This window comes from Cnephaeus nilssonii, assembly GCF_951640355.1.
Source record: "Cnephaeus nilssonii genome assembly, chromosome: 3".
Taxonomy (NCBI): Eukaryota; Metazoa; Chordata; class Mammalia; order Chiroptera; family Vespertilionidae; genus Cnephaeus; species Cnephaeus nilssonii.
The window spans coordinates 38,030,368-38,044,380 of NC_137074.1; the positions used below are offsets into that span (position 1 = coordinate 38,030,368).

The window sequence follows — 14,013 nt, forward strand, 5'->3', positions numbered from 1 at the left end:
CAGCTGCCTCCTGCATGCCCCACACTAGATATCGAGCCTGCAACCGAGGCATGTGCCCTGACCGGGAATTGAACCATGACCTCCTGGTTTATAGGTCGACACTCAACCACTCTCCCATTCCAGTTGGGCTAAGTCTCAATTTCTGTCGCACAAATGCAGAAGTTCAATGTTTGAAGATCCATATCATTTTAGTTTTTGGTAAATTGTAGGTGAATTCATGGATTTGGTGTTTGTTGTTTGATGTTTATCAGATAACTCAGTCTGTGTAATACCCTTCAGAGTAGTTATAAGGAATGAGGTAAAGTTTATGAAACTACTTCTTTAAACTTTTAACCCATACAAGTGAAGGAATCACTTATTGTGAAATCAAGATTTTTTTTTTAAATATATTTTATTGATATTTTACAGAGAGGAAGGGAGATGGATAGAGAGCTAGAAATATCGATGAGAGAGAAACATCGATCAGCTGCCTCCTGCACACCTCCCACTGGGGATGTGCCTGCAACCAAGGTACGTGCCCTTGACCGGGATCGAACCTGGGACCTTTCAGTCCGAAGGCCAACGCTCTATCCACTGAGCCAAACTGGTTAGGGCGAAATCAAGATTTTTAGCAAATTAGAATTCAAACTGCCTGTGGCTTTAGATCCTCAAGTCAGGTATGCTGTGATATTTTAAAGTAATCATTTCTTTTTCCTGATCTGTGCTCTCTACTTCCAGTCCTCTTCCTTCGTGTTCTTTTACTCCCCTCCCTTACTTCAAAATTTAAATTTGTTTACCTCAGGTAGTGGCCTGCTTTAAGGTATAGGTAAACTCTGAGTCTTGTGCTCATGTTTGAATAGTTAACTTAGTAAAAGAAATGCAACAGTAATAGCTAGTACTGTATTGTACACTTACTATGTACCAGGAACTGTTCAAAGTACTTGTGATAACTCAAACCTCACCATAGTTGTATAAATAGATGCATTTATTTTAACTTTATAAGTGAGACATCAAGATTTTAGTACAAGTTTATAATTCTATCAAAAAGTTTATGAAAACAACAAAAAAACACAACCTACCTAATAGTGTTACGATGGAAATTCACTTCATCCCTGATCAGGACTATTGTGCCCATTTGAAAATAGATGTTCCTTTTTACAATTTGATATAGATCACAAATGAACCATAGAAGTATATGTGCTGATGCCCTTCCTCAATGATATTTCTTCTATTCCTTGTTATTTCTATGCAATACATAGAAATACATGCATTTTAGAAGAGTCAGAAAGTACATAAATAAACAAAAAGAAAAACTCCAAACAAAACTCACTTCCCAAAACCAATGGAAACCCCTTGGTATAGAGTTAAATTTGTGTTTCTCTGTATTTTTAAAGCAGAATGGCTTTATGTCATGTGCTATTTCCTGATTTGCTTTTTCCCCCTTGTTATAATTTCTTTTCCTACATGTAACATCAATTTCTGGGACTGAATAGGATTCCACTACCAAGTTCCATTTTGGGGGGCAATTAAAATGTTTACAGCCCTGATTATTTTTGCAGAATGGTATGAATAAACCGTTTTAAGGGTATCACTTTTTTTTCCCTTCTATTTGGTAATTCTAAAACTTGGGTTTTTCAAGATTCTCAAATGGTTTTATTTCAAATTATTTTAAGTTCTGATTTTTATGCATATTTACAAAAGTAAATGTTATGCCAAATTATACTACTCTTACTTTTTATTACAATTTATTACAAGTAAGTGTTTTGTTTTGTTTTTCCTCCCACTTCAGACAGTTAATCAGCTGGCCCATGCCCTGCATATGGACAAAGACTTAAAAGCTGGCTCTCTTGTGCATGTGTTTTGGCCAAAGGCAAAATGTGCCCTCTTGAGAGATGACCTGGTTTTAGTAGACAGGTAAAATTACATGTGAATTGCATTTTCTTTTTGTAAAGGTGTATTTATAAAATAATGCTGCTTACTTTAGCATGTAGTACATAAAAATTTAAAATGTTCAATTGCTGCTTTGTTCTTATTTTCTAGACTGTTAAAGAACAAATAAGGTGTTTGTTTTTGTATCTTAATCATATCATAAAAGTGCCAATTTATCAGTCTATTTCTATTATAAGAAATTTCAAGGATAGTTACTTTTGTCTTATTTCTTTGTTTCTCTAGATGGACTTCATAGTTTGTGTAAATGGCTGGACCTTAGAGATTGTCTAATTCTAGGTACCTAGGCAGAGAATTATAAATGGTTAATTTTTAAAACTAGTAATGAATTTATTCTTGAGACCAAGTTTCCCAAAATAACTTTGCTGGACAATTCATGTAGCTTTTCATTGGTCAAGAATTAATCAAGTACTTTTGGAATTTTTTTCCAACTCTTCTCATTAATTTGCATTTACGTATGTTTTTAAATCACCTTACTACACTAGTGCTTAATAAATGATAATTCATGTCTGTTAACAATGTCATTTACCAAAAAAGGTACTTAAATTATTTATTATGTGTTCTTTTGTTTTCTTCAGTTAAAATTTCAGTGTTCTGTGGAACCCATTTTGTTTTTTGAGGACAGGCATTCCTTTTAATTGGAAAAGTTTTTCAATTAATAGAAATAGCTCAGATGAGAGAGAAGATGCTTGTAAAATAAAAATATTTGGTTTAAATAGAGTAATATTAGCTAATTAATTTTGCTTTTATTTCCTGGTCAGAATGTATCCATGACACTTACCTGTCAACTCACCAACTTGTTTCAGGACACATCAAGCCAACTTGATAGATAGCTGCACTATAAATTTTACAGTATAGATTGTACACTATATTTACATCTAGTAGAGGGTGTTTTATTTTTCATTATTTATGCTTATAAGCACCTAGTCTTTTCTGAGCTGTACTGAATGTAGCTGCTATAACCTTATTTTTTAATTCCTTCTTTTCTTTTTAAAATATTTTTATTGATTTCAGAGAGGAAGTGAGAGGAAAAAATAGAAACATTAATGATGAGAGAGAATCATTGATTGTCTGCCTCCTGTATGCCCCCTGCCAGAGATCAAGCCTACAAACTGGGCATGTGCCCTGACCTGGAATCTAACTATGACCTCCTAGTTCATAAGTCGATGTTCAACCACTGAGCTATACCAGCCGGACAAGCACCTTCATTTTGTTTTTTTGAACGTATTTTTATTGACTTCAGAGAGGGAGGGAGAGGGAGAGAGAGAGAGTGAAACATCAATGATGAGAGAGAATCATTGATCAGCTGCCTCCTGCATACTCCTTTCTGGGGATTGAGTCCTCAACTTGGGCATGTGCCCTTGACTGGAATCGAACTCTGGACCCTTTGGTCCGCAGGTTGATGCTCTATCCACTGAGCCAAACTGGTTAGGGCAGCACCTTCATTTTTTATTACACATTAGCCTTGTTTGTTTTTAGTACTTATTTTTTAGCCTTCCAAAGCTAAACATTGAAGAGATTAAACTATTGCCCTGGCTGGGTGGCTTTTTCTTTCTTTCTTTCTTTCTTTTATTTTTTTAAGCATTTGTTCTCAATTGGATAGGCTCTGGAAGTTCCTTGTCAGCAGAATAAATATGGAGAATTATTTAAAGCACAGGCTCTCATCTTGCCACAAGTACTTTCTTGTAGGTGAGAAAGTAATGTAAATCTCCTGGGTTTTATACTGATGACTGATAGAAATTTTGTCCTTTAGACTTTAAACTAATTATAAAAGTTTTAAAAAATTGTCTTTAAGAGATGTTATATAATTTTTTATTTCCATTAGTCCAGGTACAGATGTCACTACAGAGCTGGATAGCTGGATTGATAAGTTTTGCTTAGATGCTGATGTCTTCGTTTTGGTTGCCAACTCTGAATCAACATTAATGAACACGGTAGGATTTAATCATATACAGTTAGTGGAAGGAAATGAAATAGTGTCTGTTTTAATTCTGAAAAGTGAGGGAAATCCAAATCTTGGATTAGAAGGAACTTCGAAATCAAGGGTGAATGAAGGGGTTTGTGTCTCCAGGGGACTGAAAGGGCTTAGTCTGGTCTTGAGTGTTCCCAGGGTTTGATGGCACTAGCTTCTACTGAATCTTTGTGCGTTGTTGACCTTCACTGTGGTTATTTGCCAGTTTCAGAAGGAATGGGCACCAGCATTGTTAGGATACTGACTTAAGTCTCTTGAATCAAGTATAATACCAACACACACACACACACACACACACACACACACACACACCTGTCTCGTGGGCAAGGATTTTCTATTTTGAGGTTTGTCAACTCTTTCCTAGCTTAACTTGTGTAGATATACTAAACTACTGTCAAACTTAGAAGATTATTTATTCCAAATTTCTAGAGCCAAATTAATCCCAAATAAACTTGCCAGATTTTTAGATAATCTAATACTGTATCTAAAAGTATACTACGATTTTTAAAAGTTGTTATTCATCAAAAGCATATAAATGCCCAAACACTATTATAACCTAGGTATAGCCAGCAAGATCTTTGTTTTATCACAGTGTTATTAGTGTTTGAGTGGCCAGTAGCCTAATCTGTGTCACATAGACCAGGCTGTTGTGACAACACTGACAGTCGTTTATAACCTGATGGTATAAAAAATAGATAAATCTTTAAAATCTGTTAGAATAATTCCATTATTGGGGTGTTGGATAAACAAACTTTGATATGCATCCTGACTTTGATGCCTTTGTTTATACTGTTCTTTGCCCATATTCTTCCCCCCTTCCAACTTCATTTCAAAAAGCCCCGTTACCAGTACTTTCAAGCCCATCTTTATCACCTCTTCCTTCTTTATAGAGCTTTTCATAATTTCAACTAGACAGGGTGTCTCCTTCCTTTGAATAGTACCAGCATTTATTTATAATATTTTTGGCACATACCTTTCTCTGTTGCTTATTATGATGTGTTGTAAACGGGTCTTAATCTTAAAAAAGATTTGCTGTAGCTTTTTGAAAATTTGGACTGTCATATCAAGCAATACCTTTTATGTATTTGTTTAATTGAATTTCAAAAGATTAATGGCAGGATCAGGAAAATCTTTACTTTTCCCTTTCTTATGTTTTAGTTTCCTCATCTTTGAAAAGGATGTGCTTTGGAGTTCTTTATCAATGGCTGTTAATCACTGTTGTCTAAATGGTTCCAAATTTTAGATTAAAAGAAAGTCTAAATTATAAATAAAAATAGTTTTTAAAAGTGAACATACTGTTGGCCATTTGATGTTTTTTAGGAAAAACAGTTTTTTCACAAGGTAAATGAGCGACTTTCCAAGCCTAACATTTTCATTCTGAATAATCGTTGGGACGCCTCTGCATCAGAGCCAGAATATATGGAAGATGTAAGTTTTTCCCCCTTAATACTTGAAATATACTTATGTACATTGTTATGGGAGGGAACTGTATACCTATAGTAGAGCACATCATAAGCAGCTATTGTCTCACTTAAAAGAATATAGTTATAGGAAATCTGAAGTCAGTGTTTGTAACAGATGTTATTAAGCTACTTGGAAGGAAAATTGTGTTATAAAAGTACTATGTAATCATTTTAGATCTTGAAACTTTTTTTCTTTTAATTTTTTATTGAGTTATATAACATAATAGAAAAGTGTACAAATCATATTCCAGCTCAGTTAAATTTTACAAATTTAGCACAACTTTGCCAGGATCCAGATCAAGAAACAGAACATTCCCAGCATTCCAGTATTCCCTCCCTTTCACCCTCTGTTCTTCCTCCAAAGGATAATTACCTCGGACTTTTAACACCCTAGATTAATTTTTCCAGGTGTTCAAATTTATGTAATAGTCATATCATATCTACTTTTATGTGTTAGGTTTCTTTTGTTCAACATTGTGTGTGATATGCAGTCACAATGTTGTGCATAGTTAAGGAGCATTCTCACTGCTGTATAATATTTCATCCTGTGATTAACTACACTTGATTTATTCATTCTGTTAGTGATAGGCATATGGGTAAATTACCTGTATTTAGTTACTGTGGATAATGGTACTGTGCATATTCTTTTATATATATGTCTTTTTGTAACACATAGGTTTATATTTCTTTTGGGTGTATATCAGTGGTTATCAATGTGAGGGGTTGGGCAGTTTTGACCCCCGGGAATATTTGGCTATGTCTGAAGACATTTTTGTCATAACTGGGTAAATGTGCTACTGGCAAACATAGCCCAAGAGTTTTCTAAAGTGCTTATACCAGTTTATGCTCCCACCAGGTAACTGAGGGTTTCAGGTGATTTATATCCCCATCAACACTTGGTATTTTAGTCATGTTACTGATTTTAGAAACTTCTTTTTAAAAAGAAGTGACCAGTATGGCTCAGTTGGTTGGAGTGTTGTCTTGTACACTGAAAGGTTGTAGGTTCAGTTCCCTGTCAGGGCACATACCTAGATTGTGGGTTCGAGTCCCAGTCAGGGCATATACAAGAATCAAACAATGAATGCATAAATAAGTAAAACAACAAATTGATATTTCTCTCTTTTCTACTCCCCCCTCCCTCCCTTCTACCCTCCCTCCCTCTCTTCCTCCCTTCTTCTCTCTCTCAAAATCAATAAACATGTACTTGGTGAGGATTAAAAACATAAAAATAAAAAGAATAGACTATCTGGCATTTGGTCTGTAAATAATCTTTATTTAATTTGCTTGACACCATTTCTGATTTTAATTAATAGTGGTATATGTTTATCATAAAAGATATATAAAATGCATAAAAAATTAAAATTTACACTATTCCATTACAGTTCACATGTTAGATTATTTGCTTTCATTGTTCTTCCCACACACCAAATTAGAATTTTGCTTAATATGAAGTTTTATATCCTGGTATTAAATTTTTTGTTGTTGTTAATCTTTACCCAAGGATATTTTTTCCATTGGTTATCTGAGAGAGTGGAAGGGAGGGGTAGAGACAGAGAAACATCGATGTGAGAGAGACACATCAATTGGTTGCCTCCTGCACGTGGTGATCAAGCCCACAACGAAGGTATGTGCCCTTGACCGAAATCGAATCTTCAACCCTTCATCCCATGGGCCGATGCTCAACCACTGAGCCAAACTGGCCAGGGCATTAACTCTTGTTTTATAATATCACACTTTCAAATTGGGGTCTCATTTAATCATCAGAGAATTAGGAAGTATCATCCAAAGGTGGTTTTTCTCTATTCTTATATAGCTTAAATTTTTTGCCTTTTTTTTTATTTATTGAGTGGTTTATTTATTTATTTTTTTACTTAAATTTATTGGGTTGACATTGGTCAACATGAACATATAGGTTTCAAGTGTGGGTTTCTATGAGTTTAGTCTTATTAAGTATTAAAATAGAGATTTTTAAAAATCATAGCCATAATGCTAAAGGCTAGTACCAAGCCCTAATTCTAACCCTTAGTCCTAACTTTAATACCCAGTTGCTAATCTTAAACCTAACATTGCACTCTAATTCCTAGCTAATACATTCTCCCCAATTTTGATTACCAGTGTTTTTAAGAAGAGGAATATATTGTATATGTTCTGACTTCAAAATAAAAATAGATTCATTGTAGCAAATTTATTGTGCCTCTTATTTCCTGGTTTCAAAGATATTACTAGCATCATTGTGGAAAATAAAAGCATAAGGAAGAAGTAAAAATGCCACTCATTTTTGTAGGTGTTGGCCTGCATGTCACATTAATTTACATAAATATATATATGTATACACTTCATTTTGTTGTTGTTGTATAATCATGTATATCTTCAATACAGAATTAGGAATGTCTTACTATTCCATTAAGTACTAATATTGGTCTACAGCAGTGGTCGGCAGACCACAGCTCGCGAGCCATATGCGGCTCTTTGGCCCCTTGAGTGTGGCTCAGCGTTAGAACCACTTCTTCAAAATAGACTCTCCCAGGCCGAAAACTGACCTCTGCGCATGGGCCACGAAATTTCAATCTCACTGTACGTGCGCGCCCGCATGTGGTATTTTGTGGAAGAGCCACATTCAAGGGGCCAAAGAGCCGCATGTGGCTCACGAGCCGCGGTTTGCCGACCACTGGTCTACAGTATATTTTATAATGACTATGTAGTATTGAATGGTCCATCAGAATTTTAAATTAAACTTTCTATGGAAGAATCATTACTTTAAGTTAAGAGACAGAAATTTCCTGTCAGCAAGTATCAAACTTTAATTATTACAAGTATAATTAGGATTTGTTAAGTATATGGGAACTATAACTATGATATCACTATAAATGGAGTTTAAGTCTATAGCTATCCATTGCAATTATATTTGTTTCGTTATTAGAATTCTTTAATACCTTGTTTTGCTCTAGGTACGCAGACAGCACACAGAAAGATGCCTACATTTTTTGGTGGAAGAACTCAAAGTTGTGGATCCTTCAGAAGCAAGGAATCGTATTTTCTTTGTTTCTGCAAAGGAAGTTCTTAGTGCTAGAATGCACAAAGCACAGGGGATGCCAGAAGGTGGTATGTACTCATTATAGACTTACTTTTGAAATACAAGTATCCGTTATAAAAATGGCATGCCAGAAATCCTACCTTACTATATGGTTTTAAAATCTTCACCTAACTGTTACAGGTGGGGCACTTGCTGAAGGATTTCAGGCAAGATTACAGGAGTTTCAGAATTTTGAACGAATCTTTGAGGTAGGAATTTTGTGAATGTATTGGCTAATATAAAACCCTATCATTGAATGGAGAGTGATTATATTTTCACTATTTATCTTTGTTGATAATTTTACTGTTATTTAGTAGAGTTACACAGCAAGTGAAACAAGGAAAGTTTGAAGAATTCAAGTCCCTGCAAAATGGATGATTCGTAAGAATTGAGAATTAAAGATTCTAATTTCTTTTACATTCTTATGTATTTACATTTAAATGAGAAGCTGCTTTCTAATATTTCTTTTGTTGTGAATTGAGGGAAGTTCTTTATATTGAACTTAGTTTCTAATTTGGGTTAAGACTAAACAAATGCAGTTGCTGTTGGAATGGATAATAGAGCAAGGTGAAGATCATCTTTATTTCTTTTGTACCTCTGTATTTATAGAGATAGAACATAGTTGATGCCATGTGATGAAAGTGTGTTAAATTTCTAAACTGTCTTATCACCTGTTAATTCTCCACATTTTATGCCAAATGCCCTGAACACATGAATGAATACAAAAATAATTAAGATCTGTACTTTAGAAATCTGTTAGGAATCACTGAAGCTCTAAGATAGCTGGCTGGTGTGTATGCAACATTGAGGAGGGAGAATACTTCTTTATGTCTTGGTGTAGATGTTTTATTCAGAGACATTAAAACTTATCCTGCATTTGGCTGAATAGTCCTATAGATGTTAAAAGACATCTGTACTCTTATTTAGCCCTATTTAATCTAGCTTTGCCTAAATTGCATATTCTCACCCATGAATGATCTGCTGTAATTATTCTTCCTTATGAGCTGTAACTGCCTTAATGGTAAGGACATGAATGTTGAATGTACTAGGCAGAATTAAATATTTGCTCACTCTCCCCTGTTTTTAATTTGGTGAGAGGGAGAAAGATGATTGGGTAGATGAAGAAAAAGTGTTAAAGAAAGATACCCAATACCAGCTTTCTTGGTAAGATCTCTAATAGTTCAGAGACCCCTGGGATATCAGCACGTATTCTCTCAAACTAGGCTATAGGATACATGAAGTCTCAGTTATTGAAAGACCATTGCTGTCTATTTTCTTTCCCTTTGCTTTCATAAAAGATTTAATCTCACTCTTTTATCCAATAGGGAAAATATTGGGGAGAGGATCTATTGTTCTGTTTCCATTGTCTTTCCTTATTTATTAACTTTTTCCTTCTTTCATCCCTTTCCCTTCCCTGTTTGTCATTGATTTCTTCTACCAAATAATTTACATTTATACCTCTTTTATACTGGTTTCTGGTACAGTTTTGCTCTCCCAAAATAGCTCCTTGAAGAGGTGGAGATGAGAAGAATAACAGATGTACTAGAGAGTATTGGTTCCCAAACATGGCTGATCTTGAGAATAACATGAGGTGCTTTAGAGATCTGCAGATTCCTGACCTATTCCAGGGACTGATCCAGTGGAGCTAGGATGGACCTAGGAATCTGTATGTATTCAAAGCTTTCCAGCTGATTGCAATAATCAGGCAGACTTGGGAACTATTCTTTTTAATATTTGTAGGAGGAAATTGGCACTTTACTTTTTTTTTGTTTGGAAATCTAAAAATTGTAAACAGAAAAAACTGCTTATGAACAAGAGCTTTTAAATAAACTTGTGGAAAATGTCAGGATTTAGAATTTGAAACTTTTGTTTAGTTGAAACTATTATAGATCTAAGATGAGAATCAGGGAGAAATTGTTTGAATTTATCTACAGAAATAACAAGATGGGCCAAAAATTTTGTTTGGGTGTCCAAAGCATTTTAAGTGGCATTGTTTTTGCTTTTTGTTCTTCTTTTGAAGAAGGAAACCTTATTTAGTGCCAACAGCTCAATGGTAATGCAGCAGGGTTGTGAAAACAGCACTGCTGTGGAACAGCTCAGTAGTGCTACAGAGCAGCTGTGAGGCTGCCTAGGGCGGGTCCCTGAGGCCAGGACCCTCTTCTGCTAGGCAGCTCCACAACAGTCTGAACCAGCCTGCGCTGGTCTCCTCCGCTGTTCTGCTCCCAGAGATGTCTTTGGTGTTTCAGCTCCAGTTGGGGAAAGTGCGCTCTGCTTTTTGTTCTTTAAGAAAGAATTCAGGGCTATGAATTTCTCTGTGAGTGTAACTTTGGACATATTCCATGGGTTTCAGTATCCAGTTTATTCTTCATTATTTATTTGTAATTAATAGTTTTTGGAATATCCTATTTAATACAGGAGTTAAAATTCAGATTTTTTATTCTTTTTATCCAACTTTTGTTTATTAATTTATTGGTTTCTTTGCATTATGATCACAGACTATGGCCTCTATATACATTTTGTCTTCATTTTTAAAATTTCCCTTCCTTTTGTAGTTTTATGATTTCTGTGAGAAGGAAAACTGCCAAATTCATCATTTTTATCAAAGTCCGATCTTTGTCATGGACTTCTTTGAGATTAATTTGGTTCAAAGGAGCTGAATATTAATGAACAAACATAGAATACCAAGTTAAACAAAGCTTGGAAATTAAATCAAGAAAATAAACATTAATTCTAATATAATATGTTTTCTTTTAAAAATATATATATTATTGATTTCAGAGAGGAAGGGAGAGGGAGAGAGAGATAGAAACATCAATGATGAGAGAGAATCATTGATGGATGCCTCCTGCATGCTCCCTACTGAGGATCGAGCCCACAACCTGGGCATGTGCCCTTGACCGGAATCTAACCTAGGACCCTTCAGTCCGCAGGCCAACACTTTATCCACTGAACCAAACCAGCTAGGGCTTTCTTGCTGTTTACAACCTGTATTTGGACAGTTGTATATTCTAAGCCTTTGAGAAATCTAAATATCTTTGCTCAGTTATTTGGCCATTAACTTTTTAATAATTTTGGTTGTATGGTGGAAAAAATATATAAAATAACTATTTTGTAAAATGTCAGTGAATTTGTTGTAAAGAACATTCCTGGGATAACTGGTAAAATTTGAAAATGGACTCTGTGTTAGGTTAGTAGTATTGTCCCAGTGATAAATGTTCTGAGTACAATAATTGTTTTCATGGATCTGTAGGAGACACATGTTCATATATTTAGTAGTAAGGTGGTGGCTGCAGTGAACTGTCAAATTATTCAGGAATATGTGTGTCTTGTGTGTTTATAGCAGGAATACACACACACGTAAGTATATGTATATCTCTATATAGAGGCATAACTATATATCTGTATGAAGAGGCAGAGAAGGAAGCCTAAAAAAATGAAGTTGAATGTTAATAGTTTGTACATTTACTTAAAAGGTATATTATATTGATGTTCATTCTTACACTTTCTTGTCATTTAAAAATATTTCAAGATAATAAGTTGAGAGTGGTAAATAGGACTATATGTTATTGAGTGTTTGGGGTCTGTTATCAAGGAGGTCTTGACAAGTTTGTTTTATGTTTTAATTACACATAAATATTAATATTTACTTGTGTAGCTGTGTATGATTACTTACCAGCAGGCTTCTTTATATGTTTTTCGAAAATCAGAAAACTATCTTGAGATATGCTTATTGTTTTGGTTCTAAATCTTTAATAAGTTGTAAAACAGTTTAATGATACCTTGTCACGATGGAATTTAAGTTGGTTTGATGTAGTAATTTAAACTTTGAAAAATTAGAGTTCCTGATAAATATATATCTCATGAAATTCAAAAACATATTAGTCTATTATGAGTTCTGCAAAATCAGTAAAATGGAGTATTTCTTTTGCAGGTTGACTCTTGATATTTTTCTGATCAGTGGAAATACCATTGTGCGATACTTTTTATTACAAGAAGATTTTCTGTGTTTTCCTTTAAACTTATTCATCATTGTATATTTTTTAATCAAGAAGTAATTTTTATATTGCCTAATAACTTTTGGAGATCTTTTCTTTCCTGTCTAGTCTAGCTCTAATACTGTGCTGTTAACTACAAATTGAAATCTTCATTGCTGATATCTAGATCTGCTTCATCGAGGAACATAGTTTCTTTTAACCATTTTTCCTTTTAAAAATATTTTAATGCTTTTATTATCGTTTTTGTGGAGGATAATTTGGCAATTTATGAGACAGTTATTTAAAGTAAAACATAAGTTTTGGTTGTTTAAGTGTTTAATATTGTATAGTTCTTGGTGGTTTTTGCTTTGGCATGTACTGAACAGGAATGCTGGAACTTTCTACCACCAATATCCTCTGGATTAGTGATATGGAGTGATGTATAAGTGAGCTTAACCACCAGCAAAAGTGAGGGTATGCAGTGGAAGAGAGTAACATCTCTGAGTTAAAACTGTATGAACTGTTAGCTAAATTAATTACCCTTGTGGGCTTACAGCTAAAGAAATGATTTTTGTTTTGTGTTCTATACCTCAAAAAATACTGAAGAGGGCAACTAAAGTAGCAAAAGAGATTTTACGTCTTTTCTACCTTAATGAAGTAAACAGAAACATTTTAGAGACCTGAAGGCTAAGCATAGGTTATAAATAGTACATAAATGAATATGTAACATACTGATTTCAAGTTAATATCCAGGGTGAGGCAAAAGTAGGTGTACAGTTGTTTGTATGGAAAATAATATAATAATTAACAAATAATAATACAAGAATAAACTCTGTGTTTTTTGTACTCACAACTACATACCTACTTTTGCCCCAGCCTGTATATAGAACTCTAGAGTTTTAGGTGGTTACCCTTTAAATCCTGAAAGCTTTTTTTTTAAATTGATATTTAGAGCCTCCTGCACACCCCATACTGGGGATCGAGCCCACAACTCGGGCATGTGCCCTAACCAGGAATTAAACTAGCAACCTTTTGGTGCATGGGACAACACCCAACCAACTGAGCCACACCGACCAGGGCTAAATCCTGAAAGCTATTTATTTTAACGAAGGATAGTAATAACTTTAGGAAGTAATGACCACAATTTTGTACTGGTTATACATATACAAAGAGGTTCAAAAAGATGAATTCAAAGAAATATTGGAGTTGGGGTATATGCCTAATTTTTTAAAATTCATCATAGAAAATAAACATGGCCTCCTCCAAAACATCTATTGTTATTAATGTTGTGACCCAGATGATGTCTTTTTTTTTTTTTAATACTTACCTAAGGATATATTGATTGATCTTAGAGAGGAAGGGAAAGAGAGAGAGAAACATCAATTGGTTGCTTCCTGTACATGCCGTGACTGGGGATCAAACTCACAATCTAATTATGTGCCCCGACCTGGAATCGAACCCACCATCTTTTGGTGTATGGGACAATGCTCCAACCGAGCCATCCAGTCAGGGCAGATGGACATCTCTTGATTGTTCAAAGTCCAGATAGTATTCTTCTGTAAATACTTGAAGTTGTTTTCAAGTGTTATGTTCTGTGAAGTAAAC

General features: G+C 34.5%; 1 protein-coding gene across 2 annotated transcripts in view; it reads left to right on the forward strand.

Annotated features, from left to right (window-relative positions):
* MFN1 (mitofusin 1) overlaps window positions 1–14,013 on the forward strand; it is a 36,777-nt gene that overhangs the window by 7,372 nt on the left and 15,392 nt on the right. For both annotated transcript variants that reach the window (XM_079766243.1, XM_079766244.1), the window contains exons 5-9: window positions 1,769–1,893; window positions 3,752–3,860; window positions 5,219–5,326; window positions 8,310–8,463; window positions 8,576–8,643. In XM_079766243.1, the coding sequence (XP_079622369.1) occupies window positions 1,769–1,893; window positions 3,752–3,860; window positions 5,219–5,326; window positions 8,310–8,463; window positions 8,576–8,643 (564 nt within the window). The remainder of the gene's footprint in view (window positions 1–1,768; window positions 1,894–3,751; window positions 3,861–5,218; window positions 5,327–8,309; window positions 8,464–8,575; window positions 8,644–14,013) is intronic.